Source organism: Hippichthys cyanospilos, chromosome 16 (assembly GCF_059441005.1).
Source record: "Hippichthys cyanospilos isolate Australia breed blue-spotted pipefish chromosome 16, RoL_Hcya_1.0, whole genome shotgun sequence".
NCBI lineage: Eukaryota > Metazoa > Chordata > Actinopteri > Syngnathiformes > Syngnathidae > Hippichthys > Hippichthys cyanospilos.
In genome coordinates, this window is record NC_142384.1 from 8,815,323 (window position 1) to 8,829,621 (window position 14,299).

The following is a 14,299-nucleotide window of genomic DNA, read 5'->3' on the forward strand; positions in this document are numbered from 1 at the left end:
AAAAAGGAACTGGTACCCTTCTGTGATCTGTTGCTCCCTGTTTATTTTCATTTATTTTTTTGGCTATTGCCTTCCAATGACTACTACATAGTCACCAAATCTGTTGTCAATTATGTGATCATGGAGAAACTTACTTGCGCATAGTCTGCGACAGTAGTATTTCTGTCATCTTTCTTTTAATTATATTTAATTACTCAGAAGTGGGGAGGCGTGGTCGCTGATTAGCGGCAGCCCACATCAGCGACATGTACGTTTGTGTTTGGTATACAGTAATAGCAGCGTGCTTAACAAAGTGAGTAGGGCTCCAAATCCTTATAATAGCTTTTACTCTACTTACCTCAGAAGTCGGTTGCCTCCATGCGACGCAGATGTGAAGGAGTTCTCAGAAAGTTCTCATCCATCCACCCAGTTTTATAAGATCTACCCTCGGGATTGTGGGTGAGGTGGTTTGGGACTATCCCAGCAGACTTTGGGTGAGTCAGGGTTCAGGTTGGGCGATATGGCCTAAAATACAAATAGGTAAATGTACTGTATATATGCTGATACAAACATAAGTGTAAAAAATACAAAAATGGAAGTAACATTTTTGTTAATATTCCAATATACAATATAAGGACGGGTGAATGCCAATACCAAGTATCAGTATAAAGCACATGAATAAGCTAAAACAAAAAGAAGACAGCACTGCAGAGATGTCATCTTTCAAGTCGTATTAAATGAATTATAATGAACACACTGTGCCGTTTTTAACCTCTACACGTTTTGACAATCTGTAGTAACTTTTAGTCTCCTAGTGTTTTTTTTTTTTTTATGCTTTTTGGCTATCAAGTTCAAAGGCAAAATTGTATATTAGAATATATATCTTGAAAATGATCAGTTGTCAATGTTTTTTTTTTTTTTTTTTCCGGAAATTACTAAGATACTAGTCGTATAGGCACTGTCTTGGTAACGATATTGGTGACTACGCAAGAGTTGTACTCTGGAACAACTGAAAAAAAAAAAAAAAAGAGAGATCTTATAAGCTTCTCCTGACTCATTTCCTCTTATCAGATATTTGGCTTGCAGTGTAGCTGATAAATTGTTTTATTTCTAGACCAATAATTTATTGGCCCATCTTTCCTTTTGTGCTCGATTATTTATTTTTTTTTTGCTATAATGCAGTTCCAGCCAGATGTCAGTCAAACATTTCCTGTGGTATTTCGCGACTCCACATCTCACATTAGCTTAGCGGTTAGCATGGCTAGTCCGTCTTTTCCTAGTTTTCTGTTGGCGTATCATATAATATAATTAGCGACTCTTTGAGATAATGATACTTGTCAGAAACGTAGCTTAGTGATTTAGAGGAGAACTTCCCCACGGAAGGACAGCATTTAGCCGCAATTAGCTAGCTTAGCGCCAAGTAGTCCCTCGATAGTTCCTGAGAAAACAGACGTATCTTTTCAAGACAAATTTGAACTTCGACATTTTTAAATCACATTCCCAATAAAGTCTCTCACAAGGAATTTAACATGTAAATACACTGCGTTTGTGAACACGTGTGTATTAAAGTTATTGTCATTCTGTACTTAGCCAGAGCAACTTTACCACACAAAGCTTTTTAAAACTAAAATGGTGAACTTTTTCTTTCCTCTGCATGATTTTTCCAAGATATTTGATTCTTGTGGAAAAGTAGACTAATATTAATAAGAGAGATGATGATAATGCCAAGCCTAATAAAAGTAATGGCGGTGATTACGAGCAGGATTATTACTCGGTAGGCAATGGAGGCCATTATCTGTATTGCGGTTTAATAGCATATATCGCACTAAGTGTATGATTGAATCCAGACTGTTCATCAGCCGCATTCAACTGTTCTCTCCTCAAGATAATTGCATATTGTCTTTTCTGCGTGTTTTGCATAAAAAGCAAGTCGTCAAAATGAGCGAAACAATTACCACACAATCACGCCGCCTCTCTCCGGGTATCCGCGGAACCCCTACCGCCAAAGGCAATGGCGTGGGTGTCGTTTTAATAATATTCCCTGAATCTCTTGTCTTTTTGCTTCTCAATGCCGGTGCTCAAATTAGGAGCCAGAAAATGATTTCTAGTTTGGTCTTCTCTCGAAATAAAGTGTATCCAAAATGTAGAGACGTTATAGGATTTTATTAAATGCATATGTGTATGAGAAAACTCTTTTGAACCTCAAATGTGTCTGCGTGGATTTATTAACTGTTTATTAAAAACAGCAACGTCGGAATGGCGCTAGGGTGCCACCCTGCTGAGCCACAAAGAAATAAAAGTTATACAATGCAGAATATTTGTGAGTTTGAAATGTGGACTGGACCCAGGATGCATAAAAGATGACAAAATTATGAACACGTCTTGCGCGTGTGTTGCTTAGGCCGATAGAAAAATCGCCAAGCAGGCGTCGAGTCTCTTGAATTGGAGCCAATTTGTGATTCAAGATGGAACACATGACATAAACTTTATCTTTCCTGGTCGCAATTCCTCAAACAGTACGCTGCGCCAATCAGAAGTTGGCTTGCGGGGTTTCGCAGCCGATAAAATATGCCCGAGGACTGTGACATCAACTGCTTTGTTGTGGTTGTGAGGAACATAAATAAAGAAAACGGCGAGAGCAGAGATTGTCATTTATAGTGAAGGCACCTCGGACCGCTTGATTCATTGCTCGTGTTCACATTAGGGGGTCCCCCCCACTCAAAAAAAGCCATATTACAATTTCTTTTCAGCTGAATACTTCACATTGCTCGCACTGAACAGCCGAATCCTGCAACAAAGTGACAAGGCATGAGTATCTCCGTGAAGAAAAGCTACTCCGGGCTGCTCGATTCATCGAATTTAAATCATGATTACAATTTGGTTCGCCGCAGTTAACAGGCTTGTCATTGATATATTATTTACATGTAAAATGTGAACTCTGCTGCTGTATGTGTTGAATTGGGCACTCTAAAAAAAAATCAGTCAGCCAACCACCAGGGGGCGAACATAAGTTTAAGGCTTCATTAAGCTACCCAAAATAAGTGAAATACTAGCATATTTTCTTGTTTGCCTTTGAGTACTAAGTGATACAGAAAACCAGTTCCTGTAGTTCGAATTAAACCTTTTTTTGATGTGAAATATTTTTTTCAGACATTTTTAAGTACCCCCTAATCAGGTCAAAACATTTCTGGGCAAAAAAAAAAAAAACAACAACAAAAAACTTAAAATACACTGCTACATTTGTAGCGGTATCTCTAGGTATATTTTATTCAGCAACGTAGATCGGGTGATATGAGTGGTTTTATTTCTGGCTTGTCTGCTGGAAAATCGTGTCACTAATCAGAATGCATCATTATAAAACGTAAGAATGAAGACATAATATTTTGCAAAAGAGTCTCTATAAAATAATTTTGCAATAAGTTGCTTTGTGTTCCAAGTCAGTTTAATGACGTTAAAGAGCATTCAATTAGATTTGCTGATAATTGTAGGAGTCTTATGTATCTCCATTAGAAAATCGCTGCTATTTTAGTGCTTTGGATCTTTAAAAATCCATTTAAACACAATGACAAAAACAAAAAAAGGACCTATTGCCGAGGAGCGTTTGATCTATATCAGATTTTGTTTCATGAGGTATCAGTGGCCTCCAAGAGTACCCGGTATCAAAAACTAAGGTCGGTATCCTTACTTTCAACACAAAAGGGGTGTGAGCAAAGAGGGTGAAATTGAAATATTGGTCGCGTTTTTTTTTTTTCCCCCATCTACACTGTCGGCGTTTTCCTGCCTGATATTCTACCTGCACGTCGCAAAAACCATGGAAAATCGCCGATATTCATCCTGTTATTTCTAGAGCGCTCGTCCTCATCGGGGTCGCGCGTAAGCCGGAGCCGATCCCAACTGACTCTAGGCGGAAGGCGGGATACTCCCCGGACTGGTCGTCAGCCAATAGCAGGCCTTAATATTGAGCTCATTGTAAAAGCGCTTGCTCTATTAATCAAATGAAGCCGCACTGATGACAAATATGGGAATAATTATGAAGAAGTAGCGGGTGAAATAAATCATTTGAATTTACTGCACGCTTTGGTTTTAACGTTCAGATCTGATCTTTTAGTTTGTCACCAGTTTCTTTTTCTTCCCTTCAGTACGGAAAACGCGTCGGGGCTGATGTCATGATTTATTCAGCACGTTTTCCATCCTAATCCAAGCGTGGAAGCGGTTTTGCACTGTTTTATGTTTTTCTTATTTGCTTTTTAAGTCCAAATGTAAAAGGTGTGTAGAGAAAAGAAAGAAACAAATCTGGCAGTGAGCGATCGTGGCACAAAACGAAGCAACGCATGCCTTTGAAAGATTTGGTTTGACGACGGACTCAAAGGCAAAATTGGGGGTTCCTTGCAGGCTTCGGGCCAGCTGGATCGGATCCAAACGACCTCTTCATTTTTGCCGGCAATAATCCGAGCGCCACTCTCTTCACAGATACACACTCCACACACCTGTCTAATCCACTTTGGTTTGTTTCGCTTTTCCGAGCCTATCTTCACTTGTCCATCTTTCCCTTCTGTGAGCAGTAGCCGGCTTTCTCCTTTTGTGGGATTTCAAATGTCAAATCGACCCCCCCGCCACCCCTCGTGTCGCCTCTGTTCCTCCCCTGCCTCTTTAATTCTTCCAATCTCCCGAGCTGGTTCGCATCCCTTCCTTTCAATTAGTCAGACCTGGAGAGATGCACCGCTGCGTTGCCCCTCCTCCGCCAAAATATTTTTCATCTTTCTCTCCTCCCTTCTCTGCATCTTGACGCTTCTGTCACTTTTCCTCAATTAGCCGGGCTGACGGGCGGCCCGGCGTGCTCCGCCGTGCCCTCGCTCCCAAATGTTGCGGAGCTTTCCTGAAGCGTTCTGACGTTGCTAAGCAGCGGAAGTAAACAGCGATGAGATCGTGGAAACTCAAAATTCAAAGAAAACGGATGCACCAAAATCACAGTGAAACATGCATCAAAAACTTTAACCGATTTTCACACGTATGACTGCTAGAAATGTTCAAAAGCTACATGAAGGCTTACTAAAACATGTTACTCTCATGTGCGACTCCATTCTTCTCCAAAATTATCCTGCAATGTGAATAAAATGGAGGTGGACCAGCATCCCAGAGCAGATTGTTTTTGACCTCTATGGTCCCATTATACATGAACAATTGACTTTTATAATTGCGTTGTATATTGACAATCAACTTTTATGGTTCCACTATACATCAAGAAGAAGAATTTATGCTTCCGCTGTATATCAACAATTGACCTTTATGGTTCCGTTATTTATCAGCGTATCGTCGCCTTTATGGAAGGCAAAATTTTTCATATCTAAATTTAATACGATCTACTGAAGTTCAACATTAATTGCTCCCATTTGTCAGTTTAGATCCACCCGTTTTTATATATCGGGGGCAGGGTGGATTTTGCCATCATTTGAAAATGACATTATAATTTCTCAGGGTTCTGGTAATGAACTTGCAAGCTGAGCCGTGATTGGTGGTTGCCTGACCCCAGGCGAGTATCGGTGCCAGCCTTATTTCAAGGTATCGGTACTTTCGACGGAGATCGATACCAGTATTGGCTTACCGCTCGTAGTGTTTTTCCAATCAGAAACTACAATTTAAAAATATACAAAACTGTCAGTAATTTCTTCCAGTTTTAAAGGGAAAAATTCTGTTTTCAGAGCTAAATTCTGCCTTAAAAAATACTTGTATTTTTTGTCGTGAAATATGTATCATTAATCCCAGTGGTATTGGTAATTGGTATCAATGATTACACAGATTGGAGTTGTTTTATTTACTAGTAATGGTCTGAAACACTGATGTCATTTTCTTTTTGTGACTTCCCCTTTAAGATTACTCAAACGGCTTCTTGAAAGCCTCGTGAGTCGAGGCACTTGTTAGTTGAGGTGCTGCTATATAAACAAGTGGCTTGAATAGAAATTCATTTTAAACTATGTTTTTTTTTAATGAATTATATTTAAGGTGTTTATTTGTAAAAAAAAAAAAAAGTTTAAGGCTCTGCTTTTTGCCATCCTTCCTCATGTCCTTCTTTGTCCCTGTCATTCACTTCCTCCCAAGCCACCAAGCTGTGAGAAATACCTTTCCAACGTCTGGAGATCCCCTCCCCGGGCTCTTTTAGTTCTGCCTCCCGCTCTGCCCGTTGAAAACGAGGGCACGCTTAGCGAAATCCCCTCTGTGGCTGCTGACTTGTTTATTGTGGAGGGAGAGAAAGAAAAGCCAAGCCGCTGTGCAGTCAGCAGACAGCGCTAACACCCTTCTTGCGTGGCCTGCAGCAAGAGCGGCAGCATCTTGCCTTGTCCGGGCCAGATTAATGGCTGAATGAGCCACGCCGTGCCCGGCAGACCCCCCTCCCCACATGCTCGCCGCCCTGGTGGAGGGCATGCTGAAATTGAGCGGGCTGGCATTATCGGGCACAGCCAGACCACGCTGTGAAAAGGGATTACGCCATCAATCGTCACACTCACTCTCCATAAAAAAATTTTAAAAAAAAACCTCTCCCGGCTTGGATAAAGACTCGCCAACAGCTCTCTGTATTTCTCTCGCTTCAACAAAAGGATTCCCCCTCCTTCCTCTGTAGATGAACTAGCATAAATTTGTGTGCTTATTAATCATGACAGCGAGGGTAGAAAACGAGACAAATGGGGATGTGGGAAAAGAGTAAGAGTGGTAGAAAAAAAAAAGAGGTGAAAGAAACTGTGTAATTATCACCCTGGTGCCCTCTGCGGAAAGCATCCCCTCCTGTGTTATTGTTGGTCTGTTTGCCCTCTCTGCGCATTTCATTAATTAAGATGGGAGGGCACAGAGGCTGCTTGGAGACGAGGTCATTTAGCCCACCACAACACTCCGCCCTTTTCAGAGCCACCACAAGCACCGTCACCATTGTTCCAAGAGCTAAAAGTGAGACATCTAACACTTGGCACACAAAGCCAAGTGAACTGCATCTGCGCTTTCCAGGATCAGGCAGCGCACTTGCCAACACAAATACATCTGTCTTTCATTTAGCTCGAACAAGCGTGTTTCCCCTCCCTCTTCACCCCCGTCTTCCTCTCGCTCCCACTTTCTTCTATTCTCCATCTACCTGTGCATTGTCTTTTAAAAATGAGGATGGTGCAATATCTGAACATGGTGACGACCGTACCCGTCAATACATATTTTCACGAGCACTCTTTGCCCCTTGTATAGGATTGCTGTAAATGTATATGTACATAAAATGTTTAGATGATCTGGAAATATCGACTGGTTATTTCTGGGCGATTTCTGAAGGGCCACAATCGGTCTGGCCCCAATTACAGCAAACGATATTCGGTAGTCTATCACAAGTCAACGTCATTAGGTCGAAGACTGGTTAGCATGTCCAAGTCCAGTAATGCTGCTGTAAAACTGCTCTAAGTCCCAAGAAATGGATGGATGGAACATCAATGAAGATTTTCAGTCATTTAGTTTTTGGTAAGACCTAAATCTTAAACCTTAGGCAACTAGACTTTTGGGGGAACTCTTTGTCTGGTGAGTGGTTGTTTTTGATCAACCGGTATTAGTCTCGTGAAAATTCCAAACCGAAGAACCCTTTTATATGATTAAAAGGAACCGGCCTTTGATTCAACTGTAGTGGTTTTAAGTCCCTCAAGGAGCGCACTGATATAACACTAGACCTAAGAGATAGTACAGGTCAGTATAGAACAGCAAACAGACCGTGAAATCCTTACAATCAGATGGAGAAAGGTGTCACAGACGTTGCTGTGAGGATGAAAGACAAATAGCCATATGTTGAAGAGACACCACAATCATCCACAAGCCTGAGCTTATCGCGTATTGTCTGCATTCTAAATTCAAACAGGAAAGGCAAACATGACAGGCGGAGCCACTCCTTATTTGCGTATGAACGCCACCAGCTGCATGGGACCTGGAGGATTATGTAGAGTTTGTGTGGATAAGTGCATCATGGTGCTTATTGGCCTGTCTTATCTGCTATCGACACCCCTTCCTGTGCTATCTATTTCAGCCGCTGCAGGGTATCCTCGATTCTCAGGGAGTCTGGCCCACACTTTTCTTCCTATGAGCCACTTGGATCACCATGCCAACGGCGGAGTTCTCTATGGTCAACATCGTTTCTATGACACCCAAAAAGGTGAGGCACAAATGATTCATGTAAATTGAATCTATAAAACATTGCGTGGCATAATCTGATATGGGTATTTATAAAAGAATGCCCCGGGACACAGTGAGATGAATAATGTAATTTTGTGAAATCTCTTTCTCATTTGATTTGTCTTTGCCCTGTCTCAGAGAACTTCTACATTCGAGGTCTACCATCGCAGCCATCTCTCATCTCAACGAATCACAGTCTGCCAACCATGTCCAGGGCAAGCTCAGGACACTCACAGGGGCCTTGCAGCAGAGAGCGAGATCAAGGCGGTGGTGCAAGTCTGCTGAAGAGTCTTAAAGAAGGAACAGTGGAGAGAGGAGTGGGACCTGTCAAAGACAAGGAGAGATCGAATAGCAAACAGGAGGCAAAGGAAAGACAACAACAGCAACATCAACAGCAGCAGCAGCAGCAGCACCACAGCCACCAGTCTGCCCTGCCTACACACCACCACCACCATCATTCCCACTCTCATCAGCAGCACACACACTATCCCCAACATTCGCTGCCCTTGGAGGAGGTGAATAGCCGGGCCCTGGAGAGACACAAGGCGTCACTCCCGATGGAATACAGCAAAGACCCACAAATTATGGGCAAGCCGTTGAGCGCTTGCTTGCACAACGGCAAGATGCAAAATGGAGAGACAGGAAATGTGGCTGGGCCTAAGACATCCATGTCCAGCTGTGGAGGGGAGGGCACACCCCTGGGAACTATTGGAGGTGGAGGGAACAGTCATGGCAGACATATGAGCTCGAGCGGGAATAGCCGCTGCACCAAAGAAGGGATAAGTGGGGAGATGCGGATTAGTGAACAACCCTCAGACTGCCTAGAAAGGGGTCAGGCGCCACTCCACCACTCTTTGTCTTACTCCGTACCCCCAGCTTTACAATTGGGCTCTACTGGAGGGGCACACCCCCATCCACACCCGCACACTCACCCCCATACACATGCACACCCAGGAGGCTTCCATTGCCTTCAGCTTCACCCCAGCCACCCGCACCATCCACATCCTTCCCACCATGGGCACCACCACCCAGAGTTCTTCTGTCCACCCCCTCCTGCCCCACTTGGCAACCCTGCTACACACGACAGGGGGCAAGCAAATGCGGGGCGTGAACCAAAAGTCACAGGGCCTACATTTGTGCCATCTGTGGCAGACACAGGGGAAAAACATGGCGGGACATTCCAGCTTGGGAACCCCGACTGCCAGATTGTAGGCGGTGGAGGGGGAAATACCAAGGACAAAAATATGGACAAAAACGCAGGTGGTGGACACCACAGTAGTTGGCATAGAAAGCAACAGCAGCAGCAGCAGCAACAGCACGCATACAGAAAGACCGAGAAGGCTCCAGACTGGATGCAGTCCCACCACCACCATCTCCAAAGCTCTCAGCTTCCTCCGCCTATTCAACAACAACCACAACAACAACCTCCACAACCCCAGAAGCAGCACCAGGTTGCACGCTCACGTAGCGTTGAGTGTGTCAACACCGCAGTTGACATGGACATGTTCAGGTCCTCATTGCCGCAGGGAGCCAAGACTGGGCACTCTGTCCCACATTCTGTCAACACTTCTCCTTACAGAGACTGTTCTCATCCTGGACCCACACCAAATTCCTCCCCACTTGGAAACAAAAACATGAGTCAGCATAATGCTTCTGGTGGTAGCTGCTCCTTACAGAGAGACGGCCAAAAGGTAGCGAGGATCCGCCACCAGCAGCATGGACGACCTGGCCCAGATGCTCAGTCCCCTGGCGACCTAAACCAGGGGACGGTGCAGGAGATGAAACGAAAAATGGACATGTCTGCTTATGGTTACGGCACCAACGGTGGTCAGCAGCACCACCAGCAGCCCCCCGTGCCGCAATGGGCCATGAGACCCCCTCATCACATGCCACACAATGAGGAGGAACAGAGAAAGTCCTACATGGAATTAGGAAGCAGTGCTATGCAACATTCGCAGCAGCAGCAGCAGCAGCAGAGAATGAATCAGCCTCCTCAGCCAACAACTGCACCTCCAGGCAGTCAACAACAGCAGCAGTCGCAGCAACAAACGGAGCCCCAAGGTTCAACTCGGGGAGAGAGCAGTGCCATGAAAAGCTTGCTTAAGTACAGCAGTCAGCAACAGCCACAGCTCCTCTCTCAGAAAACCCCCTTTGGTGGTCTTGGGAGCCTAAAATCTGGGCCTGCTGGGGGAAGCTGTGCCCTTCAGATTAACAAACACACTCTTCCGTCAAGGAAAGGTCCAGTCAATGACAACGAGCGTCCCGATTACAGTGCTCGCCATCGGGATATGGGAGAAGCAGGCCACGGGGAGGGCGAGGTGCGGCAGCCGCCGGTTGGAATTGCCGTGGCCGTGGCGAGACAGAGGGAACCGTCGTGTCGTTCGTCAGACGGTCATTCCAGCAGCAGACATGGAAGAGTGCATCCCACTGTGAAAGGTACAGTCAAATGTCAACACTTAAATTCTAAGAAAAAATGGCCATCAGGGGCTGGGGTGGGTAGCGTGGTGCAGATGGTGGTTATTGGTGGCTGTGCACCAAAAACATTTTCATCTGTAGTGTGTGGTGAGGTGATCTCCTGATATCCCGTGCAGCCGGAAAACTGTGTGCTCGTCCACTGCAGTCCATTTTGACCTGAACCGGCCGTTTGGGAGTTCTCCCTAAATTCCCGATGGCCATCACGCCTCTGAAACTGCTCTTATTGATTCCATTCCACTCACTCCCTCACTCACCTGCATCTGCATTGGGCCTCCCCGCCGTTACTACCTTTTAGCCGCAATACTTTTTATGATTTTATGGCCTTAGCAAATGATCTTTTCCTATTGTGGTTGCGGACTAACAACTTGATTCAGGCATTCATCTTCCAAATTGCTCATGTAGAAGCCTGCAAAGCAGCAATTAGTAACATTTCAAGCCACAACCGTTCATACCGACATTATTTACGTGAGGACCGTATACAAAGGACGACAGTAGAAAAGCAAGTGGAACAGCTGGAAAGAAAATATTACATCTAATTTACATCTAAATTGGAGTCATAGTATAGCATCAGTCTTTGAAAAAGCCACAGACGGCGGGCGCGACTCCCCCTGCTGCTGATTGGCTGGGAAAATCTTGTGTGGAAGTATTAGTGTGCCAAGACTCTGGTGGGTTAAGTTAGTGTTTTGAGAAAAGGTGAGCCACTGGGGAATTTGTCCTCTCCTTGACACACAAGGCTGAACAACACTAGTTAATTGTGAGCTAATGTTTGTCTCACAGGACCAGCTCACACCATGTTTCCCTCAGATCCTACTACTGAGCAGGAGAGGAAAATGATGAGCGGGGAACAGATAGGTCTGACGTGTTTGGACAGGGATCGAGACACATACATCAGGTAAAGCACTTCAAGGCATTTATTTTACAGATTCAATTTGCATTGTTCCATTGCGATCCCTTATGTTTGCCTTTCATGATATCTCGATGCAGAGATAATAAGGAGAGGGTGGAGTTTTCGAGGATTCATCCCACCAACAGCTGTCACGGGGACCTCACTTCTCATCTCATGGTCCCAGGCGGGACTTCCCTCCAATCTGGCCAATTAGCAGACCCTGCTGCACATTCTGCTCACCACCATTGGATGCCAAGAACTGGAAGCCCATCCCTTTGGATGACTGGACACTCTTATGGTAAAATCCAAACCTAAAGTCGCCGTCATTCCAGAAACTGGGGATGGATTTGATACAGTCACCGTATTCTTATTTAAAGCAGGTATAGGGCATACCGCCCTGCACCAGAATCTTCCCCCCGGTTTCTCTGCAGCCATGCCAGGCCCTCTCCAACCGGTCCTGCCATTGCCTCAGGATCCCTCTGCCCAGTTGGTTGTCCTGCCTACAGATGCCCCTACCCATCCTGCACCCCACCACCTTGGTTTGTTCTCATTAGTGTCCACCGAGTAAATGCAAGACATATTTTAGTCCATCTCAAAACAGCTTTTGCTAAATTTTGTATTTTTCCCCTATTCTCCTACTCTCATTAGATGTGATGGAACAGCCAGGGCTTTGGCCCCCAGTGTACGGTGCCCGGGGCCCAGCTTCCCACATGCAGCATCCCACCGTGTACTCTCGATCGCAGTTTCTACGGCAACAGGAGCTATACGCTCTCCAGCAGCATCAACAGCTCCAGCATCAGCACCAAAGCCACCAGTCACAGCAAACACACACTCAGCCCCATCAAGCACAACAGCAGCAGCAGCAGCAGCAGCAGCAACAGCAACAGCACAAAGCTGTGCATGGTGTGGATATGCAACACCAAGCCCCCCTCAATGCACAGGTGACTGAAAATGAATTGTTGATTTAACGGGATTTTGTCAAATGGTCCCCAGCCTTTTGACAACCACGGATCAGTCAGCACTGGCCACTTTTCTAGGCCCGGGGATGGGTTAAAAATGCCTTCAAAGTTACGTACAGTACAGCTACAATGCAAAGCAAATATAAAGTACACAAAGTTTTAACCCGCCATTACAGAAAATTAATGGGAGCCCTGAGCCTCTTTTCCTCCAATAAGCTGGGACCATCTGGGAGTGAAGGCGCTCTAGTGACTAACAATTCCAGGTTTTTCAAAATAAAATGTAATAATACATAAGTGGCCCAGTACCAACTCATCCGCGGACCCTTGGTTGGGGACCCCTGACCTAAACCACTAAAATCTAATTAATTCCAGCACTTTCTAATACCTCCTTTGCAACCCAATAGATACAGAAGAGAGCAGATGAACCCTCTGTTGACCTGGAGGAGCTTCTGCCAAAACCAAGGACAGCCAAACCATCCAAGCCCTACTCGTACAACCCCCCTCAAAGGAACACATCTCCCCCCGGAGCCTGCCCTGCTCACTTGTCCCCTTGTTGCCAGTCACCCTCAATGCGCCCGCACCCCAAAAGCACTCCTTCAACACCATGCCCTGCCCCTAGCCCCGCTGTTACAGCCCCCCACTCTCCCACCATTAGTCCAGCCCCATCCCAGATGCCCAAGGGGGCCGACCCCCAGGATAAGCAAGGGGAGGGCCAGCCCCCACAAGAATACCCAGAAAGCTTGGAGCCTGGTAAGCAGAATTCTTTACATAAAAACAGTGTGTCAAAGGATTTACGGTTAATTGTGTACGTGATATTTGAGGCGAGGTAGAAAACTTTTACAAGGTCGAATTCAAGCACATTTAAAGTACTTAAAAAAAAAAAAAAAGACTACATTTTTTCCTATCACATTATACTGTAGGTGAGGTCAAATGTACAGTATATTTATACAGATGCTTTATGTGTTTTTTCTTTTATCAATTCCAAGTTTGATTCAGTATAGTGCAGCCCTTCATCAAGGCCAACCAATCCTAATTGGGTTGGCAAAGCAGCGTGCACCTTCAGCGATGCAGAAGTTAACGACAATGCCAACAAGCATCCACTTTCACAATCTCAACAACTCGTAAATGTTTATATGAAAAAAAAAATATATATATATATTTAGTTTTCCTTTTTATCAGCAGACTGCAAGAACATTGACTTTAGTGTACAAATGTAAACATGCAGGGGAGTCTTTTTTTAAACAGGCTAATTTCTCAGATGCAGTTTAGCTAGTTCAACAAAACACGTGTAGCTCTTGTTAGCTGTGATGGTTGGCATAATTGTTTTTGCTATGTTTTGAAACAGTCTTTGATATGCCACTAGCTTACCATTAATTTCTTTAATTTTGAAACAAAAATATCACCACACAGGCGATTTAAACATCAAAAGTGCACCTTGTATTTCTTTATCCTAGAAGCGGCGCTAAACATGAACAATAGAGGACGGGCCGCGCAACAAAATTTGAGTGTAATAAATACTTTTTTTAGTGCCCCGAATTGGTGGTCGATCGGAACAACGTAGGTTTTTTGTTCCCAACAGGAGTCGCAACTCATGGGAGGAACAAGTTTGTGACATATTTTTCCGGCAAGCACTTGAAAAATAAAAGGTGTTTGTATTTGCACATTATTTGGTATTGTATGGTTTATTTTGGTGTTTGCTATGGTTTTTCATTGTAATGTATTTGTGATCCAACAAGCCCCCCAAAAAATAATATTAATAAATTGATCTTGTGCTGCGCAAGGACAAGAAATCTCCTGCGGGATCTCGTTGTACAAG

The 14,299-nt window shown here is 44.5% G+C and overlaps 1 protein-coding gene across 4 annotated transcripts in view; it reads left to right on the forward strand.

Moving 5' to 3' along the window:
- The window catches only part of bahcc1a (BAH domain and coiled-coil containing 1a), a 75,429-nt gene that overhangs the window by 44,021 nt on the left and 17,109 nt on the right, over positions 1-14,299 (forward strand). For 2 of the 4 annotated variants that reach the window (XM_088437398.1, XM_088437399.1), the window contains exons 4-10: positions 8,018-8,143; positions 8,302-10,599; positions 11,416-11,530; positions 11,623-11,822; positions 11,902-12,063; positions 12,173-12,465; positions 12,888-13,233. In XM_088437398.1, the coding sequence (XP_088293524.1) occupies positions 8,018-8,143; positions 8,302-10,599; positions 11,416-11,530; positions 11,623-11,822; positions 11,902-12,063; positions 12,173-12,465; positions 12,888-13,233 (3,540 nt within the window). The remainder of the gene's footprint in view (positions 1-8,017; positions 8,144-8,301; positions 10,600-11,415; positions 11,531-11,622; positions 11,823-11,901; positions 12,064-12,172; positions 12,466-12,887; positions 13,234-14,299) is intronic. The other 2 variants (XM_088437400.1, XM_088437401.1) reach the window with 2 other exon arrangements.